This window comes from Carettochelys insculpta, chromosome 15 (assembly GCF_033958435.1).
Source record: "Carettochelys insculpta isolate YL-2023 chromosome 15, ASM3395843v1, whole genome shotgun sequence".
Taxonomy (NCBI): Eukaryota; Metazoa; Chordata; order Testudines; family Carettochelyidae; genus Carettochelys; species Carettochelys insculpta.
The window spans coordinates 19,239,122-19,256,867 of NC_134151.1; the positions used below are offsets into that span (position 1 = coordinate 19,239,122).

General features: G+C 43.8%; 1 protein-coding gene across 1 annotated transcript in view; it reads left to right on the plus strand.

Annotated features, from left to right (window-relative positions):
* Positions 1–3,258: 3,258 nt before the first annotated feature.
* The window catches only part of PPP2R2B (protein phosphatase 2 regulatory subunit Bbeta), a 280,404-nt gene continuing 265,916 nt past the window's right edge, over positions 3,259–17,746 (plus strand). Inside the window, exon 1 of the mRNA XM_075009495.1 lies at positions 3,259–3,481. Within this exon, the coding sequence (XP_074865596.1) occupies positions 3,403–3,481 (79 nt within the window). The 5' untranslated portion in view covers positions 3,259–3,402. The remainder of the gene's footprint in view (positions 3,482–17,746) is intronic.

Sequence of the window (17,746 nt, forward strand, 5' to 3'; positions counted from 1 at the left end):
CAGGAAAGGGGGCAAGGGGGGCACAGGAGCTCTCCTCTGCCAGCCCCATGTGCGTGGAGCATGTTGGCACCCGGCCACCACTGCCTGCAATGGCACTGAGCATCAGCCATGGTGTCGGAGGCTGCTGCCCACTGGCAGGCTAGGGGCAGCCATGTTCTACCTTCATGCCAGTGGCTGAGAGCCAGGGTCTGGAGGATCCATAAAACTGAGAGCCGCAGGGGGTGAAAGGAGCCCAGCCAGCATTCAGCTTGTCTCCTGGTAATTGGGAGAGGGAGACAGAGGTGTGAGGGGAAGAATGGGGCAGGAGGGGGGAAGGGAAGAGGTGCGGCAGAGGACAGGAGTGAGTGATGGGCTGGGAAGGTCAGTGTATCATCATACGGTAAAAACATTCAGACCTTCAGATTTAACAGACACCCCTTAATCTGTTAAATCAAGGGTTTACTGTACCACCATTATAGTATCATACAGTATCAGCCAAAGAGGTATGAATTATATGTAGCATGCAGCAACTCAACTGTACTGTGATTTTGATCTTTCGAACTAAGTAAGATGCTATTATTTTGGGAAGCAGTGCTGGTGAATCAATAAAAGACACTCTTCTGAGTTAGTACTGAAACCAATGTCTATTGATGGTTAGATGGTGTTCTGTGGCTAGAATTGCAATCTTTCAGGTGACGCAAGCCCTCTGGGTAGCATGAGCATCCATCCCATATTAGGTGGGATGATTCCATATTTGGAACGCCAAAAACGTGTCCCAACTTATTTTTTAAAAGGGACTAATTTTCCAATATTTGGGCCCCCCCCCACACTGACCTTTTCTGCCAGCAGCTGCGTGGGCGCAGCTGCTGGCGGGAGTCACTTCCCCAAGCCTTGGGGAAGCAGGGGGGAGTGTGGGTGGCTGCCACGTCCCTGCTTCTTCTCTGGGGCTGCCAGGGAGTGCCAGCAGCTGCTGCTTCCCCAGGCTCCTCCCCAGCTGATGGCTGCTGCTTCCCTGGGGCTGCTGGGGAGCTGGCAGCTGCTGCACACCCAGGGCAGGCTGGTGGCTGCTGCTTCCCCAGGCTCCCGGGGTGAACCAGTGGCTGCCCCCTCCTTCCCAGCTACCTGGGCTTGTGGAGCCAGGAGGAGCCACCCCTCCCCCCATATCTCCCTGTCCCGTATTTTGGACGGGGAGATGTGGTCACCTTACCATTGAGACACTTGGGTGAGATTCTCTTGCCTTCATCAGCCCTTTGGCAATGTCATTCACACACACATATGCAGAGCAGGAGTATGTCATGAGTGGGCAGAGTCACAATTAGAATAACACTCAATAGTTCTCTGACTCTTCTCAGCTGGTGTACAGCTTCTTAAGGACCATTGCCAAATGACATAGTTTACTTGAGTCCATAGGCTGCTATAATTTACCCAGAGGACTGAGCTGACATAAAAGTAGCCCAAAATCCAGGAAGCACAAATGACTTATTGGCAATTCACCACTACTTCCACATGTCAGTATGCTCCATTTGGGATGCTGGGCTCAAAGGAGAGCATAGGCTTTAGCAGTCATTAATATGATGCTGTCGAACTATATATAGGAATGCACCTAAATTTGCGTGTCATTGCAGTTGGATATGGTATTTATCACTTCCTGAAATAAACTGTAATAATAAATAACCCACTGCATTACCTGTAGCCCAATCCAAGGGTTTTTGTTTTTGTTTTTGCATTTTCAGGCGGTTTTTTTCTTAAGCAAATTGCAATAAAAAGAAAAACATGTTTTCGCATGTATCTGAAAGACTGTTTCTTGTCTTTTCCCTGTTTTTGTATAAATGGAACTGCAGTTACATTTGCTAATGACAAGAAAACTGGAGATTCCTCCACACTGGTGCACAGGACCAAACTGCCAATTGGGCTGCAGGCAAAAGGGGCAGATATGGTCCTAATAAATGCACAGGCCTCTACTCAGGGAGAGGAAATAAAGAGCAGGTCGGGGTACAAAACAGATAGGTTGGCAACTCATAAAAAAATCTGTGCTTTTTTGTGTCCATACTGAGTGCCAGCACCTCAGCAGCCCAGCTTTAGGATTGACTGGGGAGAAGGGGCAAGGAGCCCCTGTAAAAGCACTGTAAAAAGTAAATAGCAGATGAAAACATATGTGTCCTCTCAACATAGTTCTAAACATTACTTTTTCATGTAACCAAGCAAACTTCTGCAGTGAAGGTGTGGAACAGGGAATGCACATAACTGTCAATATCTGTTTCTTAAAAAGTGGAATGCAACGTGGCAAGTGTAAGAAGCACTGATCTAGATACATTTTCTTGAATGCTAGAGGCCACCAGAATTATCTGGATGCTAAAACACCAGCTGAAGAGACTCAAGGGCACAATAAAATATGGTTTTATACAGTGGTTTAATTTTCATAATGTGGTTTCTAATAGCCCATGTCATATTCCTTGGTTACTCTCAAGTCCTAAATTGCTGTAATAATATTAACCAAATGCCTGACTGCAATGAAAACACCTAGCAGTACTCTCATGTGTGGGGAAGGCAATGTGTTCCGTTTGAGATTGCTCTCGCTCTTACTGAAGTATTTGTCACTTTATATTCTCACTGGAAATTGCTTTGTGCTGAAATTACTGTTTTATGTTTGTGTTTTGCAGAAGGATAAAACTATAGAAGCTAAAATTAATGTGACCCTCACAAGTCACCAGCTACTATAAAAATCTAGTTACATTCCCCTTCCCATCTCCCTCTCACTGCATATATGGTAGTTTAACAATCACTTTGGGATCCTTTGTCATGAAAGTCTCCATATAAATGTAGGATATTTTTATGCATCAGCTACCATTAAAAAACAACATGCTCTTTTTCTTTTTCTATACTCCCTCAGTTCTTTAATAAAGAACCATTTACTAGATACCATTTCAGTGCATCCTCTTTCATTATTCTTGAAAGCCTGGATTTGTTTTTTTAACACCAGCCTTCCCCTTAGGTGGCAAAGTTGTAAAGCCTTGGTTACATTAAGATCACAGTCTGCCTGTTCCCAGACTGCTGTTTTCCTTTCTTTCTAAACAGACTTAAAGGAGAGCAGGATGTTGCAGGCAGTGTTATTCAGGGTGTATGTTTACAAGCAGGACTGACTTAGTCAGCAAATCCTGCTCTGATGAGCTTCAGCCAATGAAGAACCTATCCCAGCTTGCTTGGGGGCTTCGGAGTTGGAGCAGCATGCATACAGAAATGTGAGGCGGCTCTCTTTTTGATGCTGCTGCGGGTGGCAAAATGGGGTCCGGTGATAGCGATTACTTGGGTTTCCCAGCTTTGCAGACCCAGGAGGGGTTCTCTAATGCATCTACCATGCGCTCTGCCTTAAAAGCAGACTGAGGAGACTTGTTTTATTTTAAATTTTTAATTTATTTTTGGAAGATGAAATGCTTTTCTCGTTACCTGCCTTACATCTTCAGACCTCCGAACACTATCCTCTCCTGCAGCTGCCACACAGAAGGTACAGCCCAGTGGACGACTGATGGGAGGAGGAGGAGGGGAAATGTGGGTAGGTGAAAAGAAAGTGGGAAAGGAACGACTGCCCCAAACGCTCTGCTGACATTGACTTTTGCTTCTAATACATGACGATGGGGAAGGCTTACGTGTGCCAGACTTAGAAGTCAGTTCCGCCTTGTGGAAAGCAAGGGAAAACTGTTGTCATTAGCAAGCCATTTGTTGAGATGAAAACCGAAAAGCAATAAAATGCTTGGGAGGTGTTTTGAATGCTTAGCAGATTATTTCTGTAAATATTCATGATTTTTCTACTAAGTTTACACTGATTATGCAAACTAATAATCAGAACTGATTTAAGAAAGACTCTCACTAGGTACTAACCAGAAAATTTTACAGGATTATACATTTTCTCATTGCCTTTTGAACTCAGCTGTGCATTTGCAAGACGGCAATTAAGAACATATATTTTAGCATTTTACTGGTTTGCGTTTTTCGTATTCCAGTCCTTCATTTGAGTGTGTTTTCAGGTCTTAGCAGAAAATTTCTGCAGCATTTGCTATTAAATCTAATGTTTGAACAATCTTTGACTTTAATGCCCTGGATAATAGTGGGACTGCTGCAAACTTCCCGCTTCCATAAAGAGTTTATGCTGATTTATAATCTTACATGTGTGAATGTAAGTATGTGTACTACATGTGAACTGCCAGGCAATTTTGTGAATTACCTACAATAATTCCTGATAGGCATGAAGAATTAAAAATTCACGTGGATATTAATTTACTATTTGGAATTTAAACATGTTTTCACACATCTTATAAAAATTAAGAATTGTAGAAAAAATATAATCATGTTTATCAGTGAATGTCTAATTAGAGTAATACCCTGCAACTAGTGGAAAGTCGGTGAGAGCAAGAATATACTCAGGCTTTTAATTACACTAGTGTAAGAAGCTGCTAATGCAAAAACTACCATTGCATTAGTAAAGGTAGAAGCTTAACACTGAGTATCATTTAAAAAAAAAACAAGCAGTCCCATAGCACCTTAAAGACTGACAATTTAATTTATTAGGTAATGAGCTTTCTTTGGTAAGACCCACTTCTTAGATTTTGGAGTAAAAATGAGAATACAGGATGTGTGTGTCTATATTATATAGTATCAGAGAGGTGGGGGAGGAAATACACTGTTTGCAGGGTGAGGCGTTAACACTAGAAAAAGATTGTTAATTTCAGTGGAGCTATTCTTTCTTTACAGTCACACAAGGGAAGCAGAGAACAATTTGGCCCAATGCAAGTTTCAGATAAGTGCTTAAATAATACTCTTATTGATGCTATGGAAAATCTTGAGTTTGACAAACACTAAGAGGACGCTCAATACTCAATTGACTTACACAAGTTGTTTTAGAAATCAAATCACCTATTTTCATTCTATAATTTCTAATTCTTTCCATATGGAGAGCCAAGAATATAAGAGATAGAAGGAGCATGTCTATGTACTTAGATTTTGATCCTAATAAAAGATTATTTAGAGATGCTTTTTTAAATAAGAATTTTCAAGTGAAGTGATAAATTGGAAGGTTTCAGTGTTGGATGATTCATGCTTAGTTTGTTTTTTCTGCTTTGTTGTTTTTACATTGAGTGATTTTATTTTTCCTTTATAGTGCTAATTGAATGGTGAGCAACAAAAGTTTAATATTTTTAAAAAGTTTTGGTTCTTTTGTGTAAGCTGAGATGCATCTAGAACTGTGGTGGGCAATCATTTTTAATGCTGGGGTAGGGGTGCTCTCAGAATTTGATAAGATGTCAATGGCCAAACTTGTCTATGTTAATGGAGAAGCTACAGCATTTGGGATGCAGATTGGGTACAGAAGAAAGCTCAGGGTAGAGTACTGGGGTGCAGAAGAGGATGTAGGTTCTGCATGGGTGTTTGGGTGAAAGAGGGGATTGTGACTTGGGACAGGGGATTTGGGGTGCAGGGGATTCAGTATCTGGAAGGTGGTTTGGGTGCAGCAGAAGATTCTGATCTGGAAGAGGAGTGTAGGAAGGGGTTCAGAGTCTGGGAGAGAATTGTGACTTGGTGGAGAAGAGGGTTTGGATACAGGATGGAGTGTGGTACCAGGTACAGACCTCACTCTGGAGGCACTTACCTTAGATGGCTCCCACCCAGAAGCCCAGCGGGACCCTTGTGCCAGCTCACCTCCTGCCGTGCCCTGCACACCATCCAAAGGGGTCTCCTGCTGGGGCCAAGTGCAATTCTGCACCATGTGCACCTTGAGAGGGAGCCCTCTCCATGCTGCCTGCACTACAAGCATGACCAAGGCAGCTCCCATTGGCTAGCTTCCGGCAAATGGAGGCTGTGAGATTGTGCTGGGGGCTGGGGCAGCATGCCTGGACACCCCTCTGCAGCCAGTTGCTTTGAGTGGTGTGTGCAGCATGGCAGGCAGGGAGCATGCCTGAGCATCCTGCTGGACCACACGATGTTGGTGTAACTGTCCACAGACAGACTTGAATCTGTGACCTCTGGAGCTTAGTGCATGAGCCACTACGGTTTGAGCCAAAAGGCAGCTGTCTCTCAGCTAAGGCTCTAGTGGAGACTCAGGCTGGGTCTACACTTACCTTGAATACTGATGGCTGCTGCGCAATGTTAGGCATGCCAATTGCACACCAAAAATTGATTTAGCAGCTGTCAATATTCGTCCCTGTCCTCGCTGGAGAATGCCAGTAGGAATGCTCTTCCCCCGGACATTCCTTAATCCTTGCCGGCTCACAAGGAGTTCTGGGGTCGACATTGACCCTGGAACATGCTGTTTCACGCATACACAAAATAGTACCCCAGAAAATCGAACCTAAATGCTTGACCTTCCATGGTGAGTATAGACTGAGCCTCATTCTTTCTCTCTGCAAGTGGTCTAGGTGCCACTACATGGGACAGTGAACCATACCTAGGTATGTGGACTACATTAGCAGCCAAGAAGATCATGGTGTGCCAGATAGGAAGCATTGGTGGCCTAGATCTGTCTCACAGGGTGTATTTTGCCTACCCCAATAAAGGACATCTGTATATGGAATCACCTTGATATTGAGATCAGTTCATAATTGTGCCATTATATATGGTCTTGAGTCTGCCTGCTACCATACTATGTAAAAATAATAGCAATAAGGAATGTGAGTTTTGTTTAATATGGATCTTGAGCCTGCGCAAGTAGCCCCATTGAAGCCAGTGGGATTATTTGCATAAGGACTATTGCATGTGTAAGGTTTGCAGGACTGAGCAGGATTTTTATCTTCCTTGACATACATGTGATGACTAAATTTTGTACATTAGGTAATTGACATTAAGGATTATTATTACAGTAAACTTTCTTTTAAACAGTATTCAATCAATCGGAACTCTCAAACAACTGGCACCAGGTGCCATTCCGGTGCCTAGACCTCCTCCTCCAGGGGGCTGTGCTGCTCACAGCTGCGTCTCCATCTAGCTTCTCTCCTGCCCATTGGTCACACAGGGAACAGAATCCAGCTGCTGCCTAGGGAGCAGCGCATGCCAGCTGGTCCCCCATGATGGGGCGCCTGTGATCTGGCAGCCTGGGACAAGGAAACCCCACTGAGGGGAGGCACGGCATTATCTGGGGGAGGTGCTCTGGCTGGTGTGGGGCCCCAGAGCCTACTGTGAGCACTCCTGAGCATGAGGTCATGCTGAAACAGGAGGCGTCTGAAGAGCAGCTTGCTCACCTTTGGGGGAGGAGAAGCCCCACCATTCCTGAAAGGTGCAACGGAAGCAGGAGTGGCCCAGCAAAGCTCTGATGTAGGCTGCCCAGGAGAAGGAGGTGCCAGGGAAGGAGAAGGGCAGCCCATCAGTACAGCTGGCAGCAGGAGGAGCTGTCACACCAGCCAACCTGCAAACCCTCTATGAGGCAGAGAAGAAGGAGCTGAGCGAGACCATTGTGCTGCAGCAGGTGTGGGATGAGAGTCCCCTGCAGGCAGGTACAGAGCTGTGTCGGAGACTGGGGGAAGACACTGCTCCACCATCCAGCACATTTGAATATCCGGCAACCTCCTGGCCCTGGGAGCGCTGAATATGAAAGAGTTTACTGTACATCAGTTAAAGCAAGAGCAGGCTTCTAAAACCAAATTCTACAAACTTGTCCACAATTGTGATGAATAGTCTTGCACTTCATTCAAGATTTCCAAATATGAAATTGAGTGTATGTCTTCACTGAATAGTTAAATCAGATGATTTGTGCTGGATTAATACAGTCCTGTGAGGAGCCACAGTAGAAAGCCATACTCATGTTACCGTGTCCTTACTTCTGACGCATTTGCCCATGTGTCACTAGGAAGTTTGGAGTCATGTCCCAAAGTTCTTTGTGCTGCAGTCAGATGAACTAATCTATGATCTTTACAGGGAATTTTGGGAGAACTGGTTTGTTTTTCTGGACACGTGGGCTACGTCTACACTAGCCCCAAACTTCGAAATGGCCATTTTGAAGTTTACTAATGAAGCGCTGAAATGCATATTCAGTGCTTCATTAGCATGCGGGCAGCCGCGGCACTTCGAAATTGACGCGCCTTGCCGCCGTGCAGCTCGTCCCGATGGGGCTCCTTTTCGAAAGGACCCCACCTACTTCGAAGTCCCCTTATTCCCATCAGCTCAAGGGAATAAGGAGACTTCGAAGTAGGTGGGGTCCTTTTGAAAAGGAGCCCCGTCGGGATGAGCCGCGCGGTGGCGAGGCGCGTCAATTTCGAAGTGCCGCAGCCGCCCGCATGCTAATGAAGCGCTGAATATGCATTTCAGCGCTTCATTAGTACACTTCAAAATGGCCATTTGCTTGGCCATTTTGAAGTTTGGGGCTAGTGTAGACACGGCCTTGAAGTGGTAGTGTGAAATTGTTTGATTTCTCCCCTACCTTCATTGACTAGTGGATGGGTTACCAGACTAAACTCAAAATGGCATGTGGATGGAGGAGGATTATGAGTGGAATACAAGTAAGCACCTGAGTTAACTCTTCAGTGAAGTCAGATAAGAGGGTCAATAAATTATTAATATGCATGTCATGGGCTATGTCTACACTAGCCCCAAACTTCGAAATGGCCATTCAAATGGCCATTTCGAAGTTTACTAATGAAGCTCTGAAATGCATATTCAGTGCTTCATTAGCATGCGGGCGGCCGCGACGCTTCAAAATTGACGCGCCTCGCCCCCGCGCGGCTCATCTCGATGGTGCTCCTTTTTGAAAGGACCCTGCCTACTTTGAAGTCCCCTTATTCCTATGAGCAGATGGAGCATCTGAAGAAGTGAGTTAACTCACGAAAGCTCATGCTCTAAACTTTTCTGTTAGTCTATAAGGTGCCACAGGACCCTTCGTTGCTGCTAAAACATCTGTGTGAGTCTCTTCTTATTATTCTTTCACTAAGAAAACCATTGGGGGCAAATTATACCAAAAAGGATGTGACAGTTCAGGAGCTTTGATCACTTTTGCTTTGGAAGGGTTCACCTTGAGCACCAAAATCAAATTACTGCTGGAAAGTTTAATACATATCTATATCACATCTTATTTAATTATTGCAGGTGAAGGAGAAACCAGAGTGTGTACACCTCAGGTAAAAGAAAAAAAGAAACTTGATATTTTAAGCAATGTGGACAAGAACTCATGGGAAATCATATAATGAAAGCAAAGCCATTAGAAGATTTCTTAATAAGATAAAACAAACTTCTTGGTGCCCATTCATACCATTCTGTGAATTTAAGCTGGTGTCTAAGGACTAAAATTATCAACCTCTTCCTTTAGCAGCATGAAAATTCAAGCAATGAAATAAGCAATATTTGTTGATGGCTTTAATGGAGACAATACAATTCACTCTTCCTTCTCTGTGGACCTAATTAAAGGAACATCACAGTGACACCTCCTCCCCTTCACTCCATGCTGTAGTATGATTCATCCAGTGAAAGTAGGACTAGTGATGAAAATATCAGCCTGTCAGCCCATGGAATGGAAGGGTCAGAATTGAAGATGACATGCATATTAATACGAGCATAAGGAATATAATAATCCACTGCTACTTATTTAATTAGACTTTAGTGTAGGAAGAAGGTCATGGAGAATTCTTCTTTACTTCAAACAACATCAGGAATATTTTCCTCGTATTATTTTGCCTGTTTAAAGCAACTCAAAACAACTCTGAAGCTCTTCCTGTGGAAGAAGTGGCATGCAAAGATTTCTTCTATTTCCATACTTGGCATTCCCCAAAGGAAACATTTAGGCTACGGTTACACTGCAGCCCTATATCAACAGAAGTCACTGTCAGGAGAGATTTCCTGCCAAAACTTCTGTTGACAGAGTGTGACCACACACAAAAGCAAATTGGAAGAGTGCTCCACTCTGTTGAAAGAGCAGTCGGAATGCTTGGCTGCTCTCTCAACAAAACAGACACCCAGAAGCACAGCAGATAGGGCATCCACAACAGTGGGCAGCCCTGTCTGTCGAGAGAGGCCCCTTAGGGTGTTAACACAGCTTTTTTATTGACAGAATTAGTCAACAGCAGCATTATGCCTGAAAACTGTGAGGCAGAATACGGCCAGCAAAAGTGCTGTGTTTTGTCCAGATTCTGTCAACAAAATGCATTTTGTATGTGCACACTCCACGAGTTTTGTAGACATAACCGGGGTTTAGCTGGCAAAACTTGCTAGCGTAACTGCAGCATTAGTCTCTGGGTTTTTGAAGACCAACCTGCACCTGCGTTGTTTTACTACGGTAAGATTTTCAATAGAGAACCAGGTCTAGCTCTTTCAAAATATAGCGTGTGAGGTTACTGGGAATGACTAAATTCAACAAAGGGTGACCATACTTGTGCATTCTCTTTTATTATTCAATTAAAAAAAAAAGCACCAATACAGTGCTGTGCTGTTTTTTAAAATGCTTATAAAGGTGTGGCTCATTAACTTAATTTTTACGCAAGAGGAAACTGAGTAACAGAGTATAAATGATTTGCTCTGGGCCACAAAACAAGTCAATAGCAGATCTGGGGTTTGAACACTGAGGTGAGCTCCTCACCCCCATTCTGGTTCCCTTACAGTAAATAAAAGAGCTGTATTGGTTTATAAGAGCTCTGTAAGGTCTGGTTCCTGCTGGGGGAAGGATCACCCTGGTGCAGACAGGGTGGGAGACAGCCCTAATACTGCTTATCTAAGACTCCAGAGGTCAGGCTGGGGGTTGAAGTGCTGAAGAATTTCCAGGCAGCACTGCCACGCATAGGGTCTCCCCCAGGATACTGCTGTAATTTTAATAGATCTCAGGGCAGTCTAAGATAAGGCCTCTCTAGATGTCACAGCAGTTTGGGGAGAGAAACATAGAAGTTGCTTAAAGCCTGAAGTCCTCCTCCCCGGAGCTACAAGTTCTGTGCTGCATCATTTAGGAAAATGGGAGAGATTCCAGAAGACTGGAAAAGGACAAATATAGTGCCCATCTAACAAAAAGGAAATAAGGACAACCCAGGAAACGGACAAGACCAGTCATCTTAACTTCTGTGCCAGGAAAGATAATGGAGCAAATAATTAAGGAACCCATCTGCAAACTTCTGGAAGATAAAAAGGTGGTAAGTAACAGTCAGCATCGATTTGCCAAGAACAAATCACATCAAACCAACTTGACAGCTTTCTTCAATAAGATAACAAGCTTTTGGATAAGGGAAAAGCAGTAGATGTAGTATAACTAAACTTTAGTAAGGCATTTGCTACACTCTTGTATGACCTTATCAATAGTCTATGGGAAAACAGTGTGGATGGGATTACTATAAGATGGGTGTATAACTGGTTGGATAACCATTCTCCCAGAGTAGTTGTCAATGGTTCACAGTCATGCTGGAAAGGCATAACAAGTGGAGATCCACAGGGATCAATTTTGAGACAGGTTCTGTTCAATATCTTCATAATGATTAGGATAACCGCATGGAGGATAAGCTTATAAAGTTTGCAGAAGGTACCGAGCTGGGAAGGGTTGCAAGCGCTTTGGAGGATAGGATTATCATTCAAAATGACCTGGACAAACTGGAGAAATGATCTTAGGTAAATAGGATGAAGTTTAATAAGGACAAATGCAAAGTACTCCACTTAGGGAAGAGCAACCAGTTTCACATATACAAAATGAGAAGTAGCTATCTAGGAAAGAGTACCGTAGAAAGGGATATAGGAGCCATAGTGGTCCAAAAGCGAAATATGAGCCAACAGGAGTGGGATTTTTTTGTGTCTCTACTTGCTAATATTGAGTACAGGCCTCTTGGCAGCCCCAGCTACAGGACTGGATGGGGTGGGCAGGAAGCTGGATGAGTACCGGCATCTCTTTTTACAAAAAAGGCATTGGCCAACAGTATCACATAGTTACAAAAAAAAAAAAAAAAAAAAAGCAAACATCCTTCCAGGTTGCATTAACAGGAGTGTTGTAAGCAAGACATGATAAATAATTCTTGTCTACTCTGAGCTGATTAGGCCTTAGCTGAAGAATTGTGTCCTGTTCAGGGCACCACATTTCAGGAAGGATTTGGAGAAAGTCTTCAAAAGAGCAACAAAAATGAGTAAAGGTCTAGTCGTCCCTCATAACCTATGAGGGATGACTGAAAAAACTGAGTTTGTTTAGCTTGGAAAAGAGAAGACCGAGAGAGGACATGATAACAGTTTTCAAGTACTTAAAAGGATGTTACAAAGAAGAAAGAGAAAAATTATCCTCCTTAACCTCTGATGATAGGACTAGAAGCAATGGGCTTAAATTGCAGCCGAGGGGATTTAGTTTAGACATTAAGAATAACTTCCTAACTGTCAGGGTGGCTAAGCAATGGAATAAATTGCCTAAAAAGGTTGTAGAATCTCCATCACTGGAAGTATTTAGTTTAGCTAACCATTTGTTGGGGATATCTAAATGGTGCTGGGTATGGTCATCGTATGGTGTCCTAAACCCTGCATCCTTCAGAGTATAGGGAAGGGACAGATCCACAGACAACAGTTTGTGTAATTCCTTTGTATTTCAGTTTGCATGGCTGAGAGCAAATGGGGAAGTATGAGGAGTCCTTCAACACACCAGCCAGCAACAGATGGAAATGTGTTTGAAAGCTCCTCTTTAAAATGTTTCTTCTAGGAGATTGTTTGGATATGTCTATGCTTATGGGGTGGCGTCCACTGTGATCAATCTTCCAGGGATCAATTTTACCGTGTGTGTGATGATGTGGTAAAATCAATCTCTCTGGGCTTGGCTGTTGACCCTAATACTCCACACTGACATATAGAGTAACATTGGTGTGAGCCTGAAGAGCCCTGATCTACATCATGGAAGAAAGTTGATCCTGATACATTGATTCTAGCTATGCAAATGGCATAGCTAGAATTGCATATCTGGGATCAACTTTGATCCCTTATGTAGACCAGGGTAGTGCATACCCCTTTCACAATACTCTTGTATTAGTAGTTCTTGTATTAGTAGTTCTGCGTGTCAGGCCAACAGTGAGTATACAGTAGAGTCACAACATTTGCAAGGGTTCCATGTTGAGAACCCTCGTGACTGTTGAATTTCAGGAATATTGTATGGCAGCTGCTTCTGCTTGGAGCCCAGCTGCTGGGGCTCCTACCCAGAACCTGGGGAAAGTGGTGGCTGCTAGCGCTCCTGCCCAGAGCCCTGGGAGAAGTGGCGGGTGCTGGTGCTCCTGCCCGGAGCCTCAGGGGAGGTGGTGGCTGGCTACACTTCTGCCTGGGAGAAGCACCAGCTGCCGACGCTCCTGACTGGAGCCCCAGGACAAGCCGCAGCTGCCAGCGCTCCCTTCCTGCGGCCCCTGGAAAGCATCAGCCGCTTGTGGTCTCTGCCCTGGAGCACAAGGAAGCAGTGGCTGCCAGTGCTCCATGACCTGGAGCCCTGGGGAAGCAGATGCTCGCAGCTGCTCACGAATAATTGAATTCGCAAACCTTAGGTTTGTGAATGTTGAGACCTGTATTGTATTCAGTGTAGTGACTGCTTTATAAACTAGTACCGTTGTTCAGAGTTTTGCTCAGCAGATTTAAAGTCAGGACTCTTGGTTTCTGTTCCTGAACTGCCAGCAAAGTGTGGTGCATATCTACCAATCCATGAAAATCAGTTATGATTAGGAGTGTGGCCTAATTAGCGTGATATGAGAACTAAATCAAGTGAGGTTTGTAAAACTTTTTGAAAACTTTCCAAAGTCTTACAGAATGGAAAGATACTGTTATTTCTGTGAACAAATCTCCATTTCCAGAGCAGTTTTATATCCAAAATATTTCTTTTAGTTTTTGTCACAAGAATACAGATTTGTACATACTCTAAAATTTTATTGTATTCTAACAAGAGCAAGAGAGCTCACCACCTTAAACATGTTATAAATACTAAAAACACATTTAAAATGTGTATGTGGTACTGCCTTAAAATGTAAGATGAGATGTTTGTTGCTGTCCAGAAATACCAGTGACTCTTCACATTCATGCATGCTGGCCAAATCTTTGTACTTTTCAGTGGCTGGTTCACTGGCAAGCACCCCCATAATGGCCCCTTTTGAACAGCTGGGCCTGCAACAAGAACCAGGGGCAGTTCCACCAGCCTCATTGCAGGCCTCCCTGGGTTGCTTTGGCCTCAGTTGTCCCTCTGTCACCAGTGAGAACAACTTTGATGTGGGTAGCCCCAGTATCAGTACTGACTTCTACCCTGACATTGATACCTCCAGCACTGCTAATAAATATGTTGGCACCATTACCTGCACTCCCATAAATGGTGACCTCTTCAGCACTGATATCAGTGGCACTGACACTGAACACTTTCCAGATGACAGCACTGTTGTGAGTTTCTGCTGTGACCCTGCCAGTTCCCAGCCCACAGGCATTTGGTCATCAGCATCCATCAGGAGTTGAGGACATCAAGCAGCCTTTCCTGGCTACTATCTTTTTGTCCTATTCACCAGGTGAGGTGCTGGCAGGCACAACTGCACACTTGTACTAGAGGACAATAGTGATCTTCAGCAACTCCTACATAGGATTCCTCAAGGGTTGGGTGTGTAAGCAGAAGAGGTCTCCGAACAGAGTGATCCCACAGTGGATATTCTTAATACATCCACTTCCACATGTGTGGCACTACCTCTCATTAAAACTGTTTCAGACAATTCCAAGATGGTATGGCAAACCCCAGCCTCAGTGCTCCCCACAGCCAGGAAAGATGAGAGGAGGTACTTTATGCCATCTGGGGGTCTGAATACCTACATACTCACTCTCCTCCAGACTCTGATTGTTGATGCCGCCAACCACAGGGAGCAGCAGGAGTACCCATGTCCCTCTCTGAAAAATAGGGAGAAAAAGACTGGACTTGTCTGGTAGGAAAACTTATTCAACATGAGGTTTACAACTCTGTATTACTAACCAACAAGCTCTAGTAAGCAGACACTCTTGTACCACTTTGACCTCATTGGCATAATTCACAGAATTGCTTCTGTGGGATTCAAGGGCAGAGTTCGCAGCTTTGGTTGAGGGGGGCAGACTTATATTTCATGCAGCCCTTCAAGCAGCCCTAGATGCTGCAGAGGTGGTGATGTGGGTCATGGCATTGGATATCACCACGAGGAGAGGTGTGGGCTTCATGTCTCAGGCCTTCCATCCATTTTCCAACTGACAGTTCAGGAGCCCTGATCTGAAAGTCCCTCCCTGGTTTCAGAGAATATGAATAGACAGTTACACAATCTCAAAGACTCAAGGGCAATTTTCAGATCCCTGGGAATTCACATGCCAGTCACCCAGTGTAGACATTTCACTCCCTGCCCTCTATTTCACCTGTATCAACAAAAGCACAGGGATAATAATAGACATTGGGAATGTAATGGGCATAGGTGCTCTCAGAACTCTGCTCAGGGATCTGGCCAACAGAAACCTTCCCCAGCCCCTAAACAGGCCTTTTGAAGGTATGTTTGAGTGGCATACCAGTCACTCAGCTGGATCCTTCCTGGCCCACCTTTTTGGACCATCGGTCTCCCTTCCACCATGCTTGGTTCTGTATAACATTGGATCCTTAGGTCCTGCACATAGTGGAAAGGGGATATGCTATGCAATTAACTTCCTGTCCTGGGCCTGCAAGAGCTCAACAAGTTTGTAAAAAGAATCAAGTTCCACATGGTCTTTCTAGTCATGATAATCCCTTCTCTGGATCCAACGGACTGGTTTGCTGCCCTTGACCTTCAGGATGCCTGTTTCTATATAGCAGTTTACTCTATTGACAAGAAATATCTCAGGTAAATGGTGGCTACTACCAGTTTACAGTCCTTCCCTTTGGGCTTTTGGCCACCCCAAGGGTATTCTTCAAGTGCATAGCGGTGTTAACTGCCTTCCTCTGCAGGGACCACATTCAACTCTTCCCATACCTGAACAATGGTTGGCTAAGGGCTGATCATAGCCCCAGGTTCAGGAACACATTTTATTTATAAGACAGATTCTTAAATATCTCAGGCTTCTCAGAAATTCAGGGAAGTCTACTTTGGTGCCAATACAGACAATAGAATCTGTAGGAGCTCTGCTGGACTTGATATGGACCAGAATGTACCTCACCCTGACAAGGTTTCAAGCCAGGTCCAACATCATAAACCTCCTGCTCTGCTTCCCCACCACCACAGTGAAGAGCTTCATGAAGCTTCTTGGACACATGGCAGCATGCACCTTCACAAATCAGTATACCAGACTCATGTGCAGGCCTCTCCCAGCCTGGCTGGCATCAGTGTACTGCCCAGGCAATGACAGTACAAATAATGATTGTAATGTTACCTCAGCCAGTCTTAGACATGCTTGTTTGGTGGCTGTTGCCAGATCTCCTGTCACAACAGGAAGGTTGGCTTTGGCACGCCAGCCTCTGCTCCCCTGATCTAAAAGCATGGAAACTGCATGACTAAGTACAGTGGAGCTTTTCTGCTCTAAGATGGTTGGTTAGGTCCTCATGAACAGTAGGAAATTAAAATTATTGTATTATATTGAAACAAGACCTAAAAATATACCTAAAACATAACGTATAATAATAAATAATTGTGACTTTCTTTGGTGGCTCTGAAAGCTATCAGTTTTTGTTTGTACCGCCCTCAGTAGGCTTTGAGTTTGACATGCCATGTAGAATTTACATATTTATTTTCTTACACATGCCAAAAGGTTGTTTTTTTTTAAATAAAAACATAACTGAAATTTCCATTGGTTTGGATTACATTAGAAAAGTTGGGGAGCCCTGCTAATTGCAAGTATGAAAAGTGGGGCCCAACATAAAAAGTTCTCTCACCCCTGAATTAGTGAACTGATTTTTATTTACTGATACAGGTATGCTATTAAAAGCCATAGTGAAGATGCAAGAATACCACACGTTTTTATCAATATAGCTTATTTGGCTTTGCTGAACTGGACTACGAAAAACTGAGATAAGCACTTTTATTTCAATATAACTGGATCTGTACTCTGGCACAGGATCTGTACGCAGGGTGGGATAATTTAATTATGCTGATACAGTTTAAGCATAGACAAGGCTTGAGTGACCTGTTTCAAGTAACACAAAGAATTGTGTCAGAATTAAGATTAAAATGTCAGATTTACTGGTTCTCAGTCCAGCATTCAGATCAGTAGACTACATCTCTTTTTCAGGATGGATTTTCCTCTCTGCCCATTCAAGTAAATAGTTTTACCATACCCCATACCAGGAGAAGGCATCATCATTCTCAATCACTGTGGGGTCAACACCCGAGAAGGCATGTATGGTTAAATAACTTCCTTTAGGATTTTTCATCTCATTCATGATCTAACTTGTGCTGAGGGGCAAGTCATGTCAAGATAGCTTAACCATATACATGCTGAGCATGTTTCCTGGCTTCTTGCAGTGGCTTTTTAATATCAAATTAAGTAGGTCAATGAGATAGAACTTATATAATATAGAACAATTTGGTGCAGTATGCTTGTCATAAACTGCATCTAAACTGCTTTTCAAAGTTAAATATTCAGTCAGAGTAGGGGAGAGGGAGGGTAAGAGAAATAGACAAGGGAGGAAAGACATGTTGGTAGATGGGAGAATGATACTATCCAGGAAGGCTGTTCGAGCCAACTGGAGATGCACAGGGAAAAGCTTTCAGGCCCACACTTAAGAGACTGTAAAAAAGGAGGGCTTAATCAGGGAGGAGGAGAAGAGAATAAGTTCCATGAAGAATGCACAAGTAAATAAAGTTCAGAGTGAGCTGTGACTCACCAAGAGGGCAATTCCAGGCTGAATCTGGAAATTAACTAG